We start from the raw sequence: 13,451 nt of genomic DNA, 5'->3' as shown, positions 1-13,451 counted from the left end.
GTCGGACGCGACTGAGCAACTTCACTTTCACTTTTTACTTTCACACAGTGGAGAAGGCAAAGGCAACCCACTCCAGTGTTCTTGCCTGGAGAATCCCAGGGACGGCAGAGCCTGGTGAGCTGCCGTCTATGGGGTCGCACAGAGTCGGACATGAATGAAGCAACTTAGCAGCATGTAAGAATGGAAATACATTTTATTGTCTCTGTGGACTTGTGGGCTGAATGAATATAGTAAATAGGTTATTTTAACATTATTCAGCAACATGCATTCTAGTAAGGGATTAAAGTTCAATCCTGACAGTTTCCTGGCCCCAAAGCTAGGTCTTGATTTTACCTCCTAGAGAAACTTTTTTTTTTTTCAATTGAGCTTTTAATGAGCTACACCTGTCAATTAACAGACTGTTAGATATTCCTTACCTTGAGACCCGTAACTTTCACAAAAAGAAGAGCTGTCTGGTTGTGGCATAGAACAACTCTGTCTGTTTTCTCTTACCACTGTCCACATTGTTAGGACCTCTTCTACTGCTTTCCCATGACACTTTCCTCATTTTTGTATTTATTGTAGTTTTTAAAAAGTAGTTGCATAATTGTGGCAGAATTAGTGCAACTAGGTTCTAATTAAAGTCAAGGTTTTAATTATAGAAATAAATGAAATGTCACACTTGCCTTTTTAAAAATAATTTTATAAAAATCACTTGGGATACTTACATCGACGATCAAGAAATCTAGCCAGCACCAGGCATTAGTGAAATATGTCTGAAATCCATAAGCTACCCATTTGAGAAGCATTTCCAGGATGAATATGTAAGTGAAGACTTTGTCGGCATATTCTAGCATGGTTTTAATAGTCTTTCGCTGTTCAATGTAAATGTCTTCAAAAGCCTGTGAATCAAGAATGCTTTTATTTTACTTGAATGGCTTGCCTGCACCAAACACTTGATAAAATTGCAAGTAGTATACTTGGCACAAAGCATTAATTTGAGAAATATTGGCTAATGTTAGATTGACATGGAACCAGACAAAATCTAAAGACTGAATCTAATGGAAAATATTGGCAAGGAAATGTCAATATCCTTACTGATTTAGTGTATGGTTTCTTCCCTGCCTCTCACCCATAATCTCTATCTCAATTACTACTACAAAGACATGCTTTTAGAGAAGCAATGTAAACTCAGAAAATAACCAGAAGTTCTGTTAATGAGGGATAGACTTGGCCTATTCTAACCTTACTTTCATTGATGCTCTGAATAATCTGGCTCATTTTGAAAGAATAAATTATTTAGACATAAAAAATCCACCATCAGTCCATAAATATTACTATGACTGTGAGGGAGAATTGGATGGGATTTGACATGGTAGGTAATGTAGTTACAGAATATCCCTATAAATGGTTGTCTCAGTGAGGAAAACATCTATTAGAAAAACACCAGATGAGAAATTCCATCTGGCTGTTCATGGTTCTGATTTATTCCGTACTGAATTTTGTACAGTTAAACCCTGGGTGCCAAGCTCTGCAAGGTGTCGATGTACCTCTTGTTTTGCTCCTTAAACTAAGGGTATGCTTCTGGTATTTTTTGAGTAAAGCTATTTCACGTGAACCTGATTCTTGCCAATATGTGTCACACTCACCAAAGCACCACTACTGAGAAGGATCATGAAGACAATGAAAGTCTCAAACCAGTTGTGTTCAACAATGCTGTAGCAGGTTTTCCGAAGATTCCACCAGATTTTTCCTTTGCCTTCTTCTATACTTACTTGGCAGAATGGAAACTTTTTAATACAGCCTAAAAGATAGCGTACATTGTAATACATTAGAAAAATATATTTCCATCTTCTGTAGGAAGAAATTAACTTTGCTGCTCCCTCCCCATCCTGGTCTCAAATCATCATTTTATATAGTAACTGGCTACTTCATTTCATAGTTATTTTCAGCTTCCCTCCTGTATAGTGAATCATTCTCAGACTTACATATGAGCCAGCTACCTAGAAATCAAGGAATTACTTTACCGAGAGTTACCTGAGTATAAACAGTTCCATTCTTGAACACTGCATAGGATCTCTCTTTGCCTCAAGGCCAATCATAGATAAGGACACCTCTGAGGTTTGGGGAAAAACTACATGTTCAAATTGTTTATTCATTTTTTGATGTGATCCTGGATTTTTACTCACTTCTTTTCACATGGAAAATCCCTCTGTCTTCCTGGGTCTCATCCTCTGTCAGTTTTCCCAAGCTATTTATTTTCAACCTCAGAGCTTTTCTTAGTCACACCTATGACTCATCTTGTCAGTCAGTATCTCTCTTCCTTTGTCCTCCCCCTCTTCGCTTTCATATTATTTCTAACTTCCATCCACTCTTGGGCTCTAACTGTCTGAGTTACTACTTATGGGATTCAGTCCAATCACATTGAATCAGAAAATCTTTATTGATTTGTGTGCTGGACGCTGTACTGGTGGCTGTGAAAATAATTTGGTGTCCCTGCCAAGGCTCTGCAATGCGTCTATATCCCCCAACAGCTCTGGCCACAGCACAAATGAACCACATTTGAAGCTGTAAGAGATGGGGTATAGTTATTGCGGCATCTATAAATCAAATCACAACATTGCCAGTGAAGTCTGAAGGGATTGCTTTGTCAATAATGAGAAGATGTTCCAGAATACCATTTATCTCCTAGGGTTCACTTCTCCACATTCTGGGATGAAAAAAAGGACATGTCAAACTATCTTACTGTCCAGGCACAGTAACTACTATAGTATAATCAGAAAATACAGATAAATGAACTTTTTGGAAGAAAAGAGCAAAACAAAGATAAATATGCCTTCACTGTTTCTTTGAAATATTTTGTTCAAGTGAGGTATATTTAGTCTGTAAGGAAAGAGGGGAGATTGGATTTAACCATATTAGAGCTAGTTTACCTTCAGTAAAACAAGCTTCTGGTTTAAGGTCCTCCTCAGGTTCAATTTCAGCTTGTTCACCTTCTCGAGGTGGAGCAACATCAACTGTACTTCCTTCAGATGAGCTGGTTGCATTTAATTTCTGGAAACAAAACCCCATTGCAAAGATGTGATTTTTCTTCACTTTTATTCCATCAGTTTGGAAATGCTCGGACATGGTGTGAAAAAAAATGGTGGTGGTAGTGATAGAATTGGCTCTCTTAACAGTCCTGATAGTTTTGTACTCATAATTTAGCATAAAGTCCTATTATTCAAAACAACATAACTACCAACTTGATTCAGACAGAAAATGGTTAGAGAGCATTCAGTGTGGGTGATTTGGAAAGGAGCGATTATACTGATTAACTTCATGATCTCTGTCTATGGATGCCATGTGAAAATAATTTCATACATTAACACTCAGGCCAAATTGAGAATAGTTTGATAAGTTTGGTATATTGACATTCACAACTGATTATATTAATTAAAATGCTTCAAATCAAATTGTTATTTCCACTCTTCCAATGGAAATTTTCAGAGGGCAAAGAACATTACCAGTTGTCTATAACTACAGTTCATGTTTCTGTAATTTTAGAAAGGAAGAGCAGCAGATTAACATTAGTCACAGTCATTATATTTCAACTCTGTGCTATATTTTTCTCTGGCTTACATAATTTTCTTCTTACTTTACAAGCTGAAAAATGATGGATCTCTCTCTCTCTCTTTTTTTGAACTGCTTAAATGAATTCAGTACTTGCCAAAGAATTCTAAATGAAATGGAAATTTCTTCATGAATGACACTGCTCAGAATCTATATAGACTTTCACTAGGAGCGTATTCTGAATTCAACATGTGATCAGGCTGTGAATTTTTCCTTTAAATAAATCATTGTGACATGCAACATGGCTAGAAGAGCCACTTTAGTGTTGCAAGAATAAATATCTTATAAGAACTCTAATACCACTTGGGAAGATAATATGGATGTGGAATTCGTTATGAAAAGTGATGCAAAGATGTGACATATAGCACAACCAGGCAATGTAATGCTTTTAGAATGAAAGAACATGGACATGTTAATGGTTTCAAAGGCCCCATTAACTTTAGTAACTGAGAGGTAGGGTCCCTCTGCCCTAGCTCTCTGAAAGAGTTAACATGTTACTGAAAAATATCGGAATGACTACCTAAACAGGTCGTATTGGAGGATATCTGACTCAAAATTCTTAGCTTTTTGAAATCACCATGCAAATGTTAGTTTAATACTTTATAATGTGAACTGTGAAGAGTAATATCCAGGTGATACTTTTGGTGGTATTACTTGGAGGATGAGGTTAACTATGTCCAGTTAAATATATTATGAAAGTTACCCTAAGTCAAGATATAATTCTATAATAAAATATCTCCATGTCCAAAGTATGCTAAGGAGAGAATAAGCCATCAATTATGGCTGATGGTTCTTAGGATCATTATAGTAAAAAAGTTTTACCATTAAAATCCTCTACTTTTTGTAGAGGTGAAAGTTCAAGACATATTTTCTTCCCTCAAAATTTTTCCACTTTTTACAGCCAGAATGTCTTTATTTTTGTAAGAAAATCCCAGGAAAGCTACTGCCGAATAAAATTGCAGTAGATTCTGGTAAATCTGAGAAAATACTAAATAACTCTTCCCTTTCAGTTTTACTGGTTTATAGGTTGGACACTATGACATTTCTTGAGTGGCAACAATAATATCCACTGTATAAATAAAACCAATAAGAAACCAAATTATTTTGAGGTTAGTTATAAAAAGCTTAATGTTTCTTCTTCCTCTTGGCCAATCCAAGCTGAAGAATTTATTCTGAGCCCGGTAATAATCCCTTCTCCATGAAGCTTTTCTTTATTATGATTTCTCCATGTTAAATTTTATGTAACATTTTGTCCATAATACTTGTTTTCTTTGACCAAATATTCTCATAAATATATATGTATATTTTATATATATACATAAAATTGTATAATCATGTACATATATACACATATATATTCGAATGTACACACATACACATATTTATACACCAAAAGATCCAAGCATAGAATAGACACTAAATAGGCTGAATTTATGAAAAATGAATGAGTGAATGCATTTTGTTATTACTCTTATAGAGAGAATTATGCTGCTGCTGCTGCTAAGTCGCTTCAGTTGTGTCTGACTCTGTGTGACCCCATAGACGGCAGCCCACCAGGCTCCCTGTCCCTGGGATTCTCCAGGCAAGAACACTGGAGTGGGTTGCCATTTCCTTCTCCAATGCATGAAAGTGAAAAGTGAAAGTGAAGTCGCTCAGTCGTGTCCGACTCTTAGCAACCCCATGGTCTGCAGAGCACCAGGCTCCTCCGTCCATGGGATTTTCCAGGCAAGAGTACTGGAGTGGGGTGCCATTGCCTTCTCCGAGAGAGAGAATTATAGTGATTAGATAATTTGATCTCTTCATTTTGATACACAACTCAGTTGTGGCCTTTACAGAAGGTTTAATTTTATTAGAAAATGCATTTTCTTAATGAATAAAAATTATTTAATTAATGATATTTTAGTGGTAAAAGCAAGTTTCCAAAATGTTTCTCTAAAATATTGGCAGACATTCAATAAAGAAATCTGAAGGAAGAAAGTAATAAGCATATATGTATATACGCAAAAATACACATATACTTTTCCATTTGAAAACTTTAGAAAATATACTCACCCTTCACTTCTTATTTTACCACTGTTAATACAGTTGTGAAATGTTCAATTTTTTGCATTATAATTCTCTGTCATATATTATACAAGAGTCTTATATTTAAAGACAAATACTTATTTAATTTAAAGCAAATCCTTCACAGCACAAGTAATGGTAGCCATTAATCTGAATGACAGTTCTGCTGTTTACCAAATATTGACCTCTGGCTGTATCTTTGTTGTTGGTATTGTCTTTAGATTGTGAACTTTTGTGAAGGTGGTTAATACGTTTGAATATAAATACTTCCCATTTTCTAAATGTCTATGGAGGTTATGTACATTGTAAAGCAGAGAGGGTCAGTGTGTGAGCTAGTTTACCTCTGTCTGCCTGGCATTATGAAGCTTAGCATGTCTTTTGGAAACAGACAAGGACTAAACAATAACAACAAATTCTGTTCTCAAATAAGCAAAACCCATTTTACATGAAGAATTGCTTCACTGTTATCCAGGAGTTTTGCTGAGTATAAGTATAAACTCGTCAATCTTATGCTCTGGAAAACTCCTTAAGGAATGTTCAGAGACTTGATGCACCAAAGCTTAAAAAATAGTTGGCAGGCTAGTGTTCTTGCCACTAAAAAGTGCTTTGGGAAGGCTCCTTTTCCTTGGAAATTGACATAAAGCTAATCTTGATAGTTGGAGAGTCAAGCTTATTCATGGTATAGTCCCCCAGGCCCCATTTTTATCATACAAAAGTACATACACTTTATCCTATGAGTTTATAAAAATACTGTATCAACTATATAAACATTTTAAAGTTGTGAATTTATCTACATTTATAAATTAAAACTTAGACTGTGTTCTTATTAAGTTGCAGCAACTTACCAATTAAGATATACAGCCTGATAAGTTTTAGTCACTGGAAACATACAGAATTTTACTCCTGTATTTTTAAATTTTAAAATTTATATCCTAGCAAACTACTTAAGCATTTAAAATTCTGTACATAGGTATGATACTATCTTCACAATCTAAACACTTCTAATTAAATTCAACACTTTGGCATTCATACTCAGATAGAGAGTAATTTGTGATACATTTTATCATAGCCATACCAGAATGACTTCCAAATTTATTTAAAAGCATGTAACTAATTTAAAAGCAAGTGACTAATGATAAATACAAAGTATAACTTACTTTCTTTAAATTGCCATAGCTGTGATACTACAATGATAAAAAACAAAAAACAAAAAACCAAAGAAACCTGAAATGAAGTTTTCCACATTAAGGAACTTGGTGACTATACTAAATAACTAAAATTAATACTTGTTCTAAATTAGTCAGAAAAATGTAATGAGGTATATAGACATAACAGTAGAAAGCTTCCATATAAAGCCACATAGTACAAGCTCATCACTTGTTTCCTTGTACTATTTTCTCCCTACCCGTCCAATATTTTATGACACTTAAGGTAGATTCTTCCATCCCTTGTAGAAACTGCTGAGTCTACAGAGGGATGATGGCTTATGCTCTACAAATGCACACTGGAAAGCAGGTTTGAAGATGCAACATTCTCCAGGCCTAATTCAGCCACAGAAAACATGCCTGGCTGTAGCAGAAGCCTGGCGCAATGCTGTGGAAGCTGCACGCTGATCCAAGAACCATGTTGTCAAAGACATGGTACCTGAATGTCAAGTTTTCAGGGTTAGCTGCAAATACAACTCATAAGAAATGACAGAATCAGCCCCCCAAATGGCCATTTCCCCTCTGATAACATGAACTTATTTAGAAATTCCCCTTTATGGCAAATATGGTTCTTAATTTTTATCCAATTAAATAGTGAAATTTAACTTTCAGAAATAGAAGAGAATGTTAGCAACTGGCCTACTTCCACCGAAATGCGCTCACATTTCATTTATTTTCAATCAGCTATCAAATGTTTGACTCTCACAAATTGCTGTATGATTCAAAAGGCAAAAATAAAAGATTCAGCCATTACAGATTGCCTTTAAAATCTAGCCATTCAAAACTTCTGGGTTTCGTCTTGCAAGTAGAAACAGACAATCTTTTGGTTATACAATCTCTCAGGGCCTTAGTCTGATCTTTTGGATATGCATATCCATATCTTGACTTGGGATATCTCACTTTAAGAACAGGTAGCCACACATTGAGGCCATGAGGCTGCTATTCCGAGGCACAAAGAACGTGACTAAAACCAACAACTCTTTTTTTATGGACTATTCACTGAATGGAGAAAAATATAAACCACCTCTATTTGGTTTGACCTCAGCATATTTTGTGCAACAACCCTGATGCTCCTTTAATTTTGAAAGAGCCTTACTAAGAACACAATATAGGAAATTGAAATTAATTATATGGTGGTTGAAGGGTAAGGCAGAGGGGCATCCAGCAGGCCAAGGAAAAGATGGTTTATCTTAGGAAGATATACAAAAATTTCCATCTAAACTTGCACTACTTTTTATTTTAGCAGAAATAAACTGAAGCACCAAAACCGTTCCCTGAAGGTCAGGATAGGTTTGAAATGTCTCACATTCAAATTCACAAAGAACGTTTGGAAGGCAGGGAGAACTAATAGAAATGGGAAGCCAGCGGTTTTCTCCCGTTGCTCTCCAGATTCTGAAAACAGAGCACAGGGTCTTTTCCAGAGAGGTACGTACATTCTTGGGACCTTCAGTCAAGCATCATTTTCAAAGTCTCCATAATGGCTTTGAAAAAGAGGGAATCTTTACAAACATTGTGTAAAAGGTAATTTTCCAATACCATTTAATTCTGCCCTGCTTGTGAAGAAAAAATAATCAGATTTTCTTCAATGACTAATAATATATTGTTTTACTCCTAAAACTAAAAAGTCGTTGCTAAGTAAAATTACATAAATCGCCAGGGACCATATTTTTTTCTATTTTTTGTTAATAATTTAATGTCTGAATTTGTTGAATTTTACAATTAATCCTCAGTTATTCCTAAAGAAGAAGAGAGTATGTATTAATTAAACCTGGAGACATACCACAAGATCTAGTTAGATTTTTTTTCCCCCACCAAAAGCCTTGAAAACTTTTCATGAACTAATCCTCATGAACTTTTTACTTTTGCTCAAGAACACTCACTATGGCTGATATTCCAGTAACAGGAAAAGTTGAGTCAAGAGAATTACCTAAAGATTTATTTCATCCACAAACCTACAGTAATTTTTGGAAATATCCTTTACTCGTCATAAAACCATAGTTAATAATTGATAATAATCAAAAGTAGTCTCCTTTTTGCCTGCTCAGTTTTGAGTTGAACATTTAGGGAGAAATTAATGTAGATCAGGGGGAAAAAACCTAATGGGTACACTGAACCAATTACTTAATGATCATGATGCAGTGAATTTTTCCTAGCTTGTATCATGTTGCTTTTCATCTTTTAATTACTTTATAATGATTGCTTAGAGTTCTGCAGACACATGACTTAACAACTTTTCCAAACTACATGAAAATCCAAGATATGTGGTGCCCAAATGTATACAGACTATGGCCCTTCATATCCAAAAATTCATGATCACCTTATTCTTTTTTTTTTAACAGAGGCTTCCCACAAAACATGAAAGCAAACATTTCCATCTGGAGCACACGAATTGGATGGGTTGAAAATTATATTCACAGATCTGAATATAATGATCTGAAAATGGCAATACTAGTAAAAAAAAAACCTGCGAGGGTCATTTTGGTAATACAATTTACTTATAAGGGCTGAATCAACAACAACAAAAAGTTGTGATCTTATTTTAATGAAACAAAAGCAGAAAAAAAGTGCATGCTCTCAAATTGAACTTTAAACATTTCTATCATTTAAAAATAGATATAAATCCTATGGAGCATGCAATTCTTGCTTTTGAAAACCTAAAAAGACTAAACTGGAAAGTCATTAGCAGAATCAAATGTGGTGTTGGGACTGCCCGTCTTGCCTGACCATGCTGTGATGTCACACGATTCAGCAGACAGCAGCTGGGCACGTCTAGCACTTCCTTGCCATGGCAGGGGAAGGAACACAGCTGAGTAGCATGCAGGCCAGTCAAAATTTACTTAGAAAGTGATTGTACATGTACAACTTGCTTGGGTAACCTGGGTAAAAGTGGTGACACGAGCCTCTGGCTGGTTTAAAAACACCAGAGTTTCATTCTTGATGGCTCCAGCTTGATTTTACCCCTGTGAGAAGTAAGAATGGTAAGCAGTGAAGGTCACAGGATGATATTCCTAGATTGTGCTATGGAATTCAACGTCAAATATGATTCTTAAGAGCATTTATTCTATATCCTTCACCTAGGAAGACAATGAAACCTTTTAAGAACTAAATTGTAAAAATCCGTAGTTACATAAAAATGTCAAGAAATTATGTTTATGTGAACTGTAAAAATATAAAAGCAAAATTCTATATTAAATCTTGTCACAAGACAGGTATAATTCCAAGTTTGCAAAAATAAAAAGATCACTATTTTGAAATCCATGCCTTCAATTTCCATAAATTTTTTTCATGCAAAGCTTTATGTTTGTTTCTATACCAAGTCTTTTTATGCTAGTGGTCCATAGAAAGATACACATATATAAAATTTATATTACATAATATAATAGAAATTCATATTTTTATTTTGAAAAATTTCTAGAGATCATTTCTCCTCGACTGTGGTATAGCTACATATACTTTATTATGAAAATGAGTGGAAGTAATAGAGTTGAGTTTTTAAGTACTATCTAAATTAATGATTAATTTACTGCCTCTTCTTAAAGCACAAATAATGTTGCAAAAATTTTTTTCTTTTCTTTTTCCTTTCTTTTGAAATATATTGTTCTGTTAGGTTTAACTTGTATGGTTTTTCAGTTTGTCAGCAAAAAGATATTTTGTGTCCCCCAAAGCCCAGCCCAATATGCTTTTTCTATTTGTGTTCAAAAAACTAATAAGCATAAACCAAAATGCTATTTTATGGATACATTATTTTTAATTTGTGTGTGTATGTATGAGTGTGTATGTGCTATAGCTGTTAAAAAAGAACAACCCAGCCAACATAAATATAAATCTGACTTGTGACCTGTGTTTAATGACAGCAGTTTTCAGAGATTTCAGATCAAAATTGAAATCTGCTGAAATTTATCTAAATCTGTTCTATAATGGTTATTTTTGCTTTTGTTTTTAAAAACAGTACAGTTGACCCTGGTTCTATAATGGTTATTTTTGCTTTTGTTATTAAAAACAGTACAGTTGACCCTGGAACAATAAAGGTTTGACCTACTCAGGTGTACTTACACACAGATTTTTTTCAGTAGTAAATGCTACAGTACCGTAGGGTCTTCAGTTGGCTGAATTTGCTGATGTGGAACTGCAGTTACAAAACCATGTATATGGAGTGAAAGTCGTTCAGTTGTGTCCTACTCTTTGAGACCCCTACAGCTCATGGAATTGTCCAGGCCAGAGTACTGGAGTGGGTAGCCTTTCCCTTCTCCAGAGAATCTTCCCAACCCAGGGATCAAACCCAGTTCTCCTGCATTGCAGGTGGATTCGTTACCAGCTGAGCCACAAGGGAAGCCCAAGAATACTGGAGTGGGTAGCCTATCCCTTCTCCAGTGGATCTTCTCAACACAGGAATCGAACCGGGGTCTCCTGCATTGCAGCTGGATTCTTTACCAAGTGAGCTATCAGGGAAGCCCTTGAATATGGAGGGTCAACTGTAAATTGTACTGGGATTTTCAACTGGGTGTAGGGTTGACACCCCTAACACTTGTGTTGTTCAGTGGTCAACTGTACTTTTATACTTTGTGGAGCATACATGAGAATTGCCCTACTATTTAAAAAATTCATCCACATAAAATTTATGCTTGAATTAAATTTTACTGTGCAAAATAATTTGAAGTTTTATCCTAACTTTATAGAAGTATTTGATTTTATATTAGCTTGCAAGTATTTTGCCTCTATTATATCTGTATATTTTAAACAATTTAATTTAATTCAGTAACTGAATTCTATCTACCCAAAACTAGCTAGGAAGAGGACAGATGATTATTTTAAAAATTCACCCAAAAAAGAAATCTTATTCCAATAATAAAATGTTTTCAATGGCTTGAAAATAAAGATATATTTCCTTGTTCCAAATTTATGATTTTTTAGCTATTAAAAAGATACACTAATAAGGTAGTAGTATACTAAAGCAATCATTTGAAATATCTATGGACATCATAGAGTTTTTGAAGTATTCTGGAAACCAACTTTTTGTTAAAAAGAAATTAACATATATCATTTCCATGAGTGCAGTGAGATGAAACCTATAATATTAAAGTAGCAAAAGTTTCTCAACCTCTTTGGCTTTTCTATCTCTTCTTGACCCCAAGCTAGTCTTGTCCCTAATCTTCCCTTGTTTTCTCTTTGCAATTACTTCTGTGGTGAACTCCTTTGTTTTTAAGGAATCAGATAATGATGAAATCTGTGTTATCATATCTATTTTTAAACCCTGACTTCTCATCTAGGCTGTGGTTCCCATTGTATCCCACTTCTAATTCAGTATATCCCAGTTGAATTCCTTCTTTTCCCATAAACCTGGTAACCCAAAAGATCATTTCAGACAGTTGCATTACTATTTTTCCAGTTTCTCAGACTCTTTACTAGGTTTGTCAAATTGCCAGTTAGTCTCATCTGCCATACTTATTAACATAGCCCATATTTCTATCACCTTATTATAATCAAATGATTGTTACCTCATTATTCCTCAAGATAACCCTTATTCCTCACTCTAAACTGCTTTACTCATTACTATGGAATAAATTTTCCTAAAGCATCCCTTTCCTATTGCTTTTCACCTGCTTCATAACAGATAGCGCCTTATTGATCATATAGCCAATTCCAAACTCTTTGGCTGATTTTCAAGACTGTATTGTTTGAAACTACCTTACTCACTCAAACATGTTTTTCCACTTTCTCAACTGATACATTATTCATACTGATTATTTCACGGCTGCACCTAACTGCCAAGCTCACTCTAACTCTGGCTTCTGTTTAGTGGTTTTCTGCTTTTGGATTTCTGTTCATGTATTTGACCCACATTTCGAGGCCTACTTCAATTTTATCTCTTCATTTAACAATTTGCTATGTTCTTGCTGTTCTCAATACCTATTGCCTTTATAGTCTTATAGTCAGTCCGTTAGGATTAAACTTTTTAATAGGCCTTTAATGATTTTCTGAGTATTACCTTCCTTGAAGATTTTGAGAATTCCCTGAAAAGGGTTATATTAAGAATCTCTCCTTTATCTCTTCCTTTACCCTTACTGCCCAGAAGTTGCTGAGTTCACGGAAGTGCTCAATAAATGCTTGTTAACTAATTGATGATTTTGTTAAGTAAATCTTTGTCAAGTGATGGGAAATAAAATTAGAATTGAATTCTTATCTTACCAGAAAGAGCAACACATAAATTAGAATTGAACTCATTAAGTAGACTTTGAGTGGACTTTCAGAGAAAGGATATTATACCTCATTTTGTATATATTTTTACCTTTTTCAAAATATTTCCAAATTTACTGTTATAATATATCTCAGAAGCTCTGAAATGCCTGAAAAAAAGGCATGTGAATTGTGACACTGTCAGCTACTTATACAAATTTTGTTGCCACTGTTATTAAAAAAAGAAGGTTCCAAACTATGCAAATATGCTCACAGAATCAGATGTCATTTGTCTGATTCCTATAGTGTCACTATTTATACTTTCAAGTTAAAATCTGTCTTTATAGCTCTGTACTAGACTTAACTTCCTACTAGCATATCAGAACTCTATAAATAAGTAATAGTAAAAAATTTAAT

The 13,451-nt window shown here is 34.7% G+C and overlaps 1 protein-coding gene across 1 annotated transcript in view; it reads right to left on the bottom strand.

The window, feature by feature from the left end:
* LOC129646362 (sodium channel protein type 3 subunit alpha) overlaps positions 1-13,451 on the bottom strand; it is a 91,364-nt gene that overhangs the window by 25,527 nt on the left and 52,386 nt on the right. The window contains exons 17-19 of the mRNA XM_055572395.1: positions 2,913-3,033; positions 1,629-1,783; positions 708-881 (exon numbers count right to left, since the gene is read on the bottom strand). Coding sequence (XP_055428370.1) covers positions 708-881; positions 1,629-1,783; positions 2,913-3,033 — 450 coding nt within the window. The remainder of the gene's footprint in view (positions 1-707; positions 882-1,628; positions 1,784-2,912; positions 3,034-13,451) is intronic.

This window comes from Bubalus kerabau, chromosome 3 (genome assembly GCF_029407905.1).
Source record: "Bubalus kerabau isolate K-KA32 ecotype Philippines breed swamp buffalo chromosome 3, PCC_UOA_SB_1v2, whole genome shotgun sequence".
Lineage (NCBI taxonomy): Eukaryota > Metazoa > Chordata > Mammalia > Artiodactyla > Bovidae > Bubalus > Bubalus kerabau.
The sequence above is the reverse complement of the archived record's forward strand: the minus strand, read 5'-3'. Positions and strand labels throughout refer to the sequence as shown.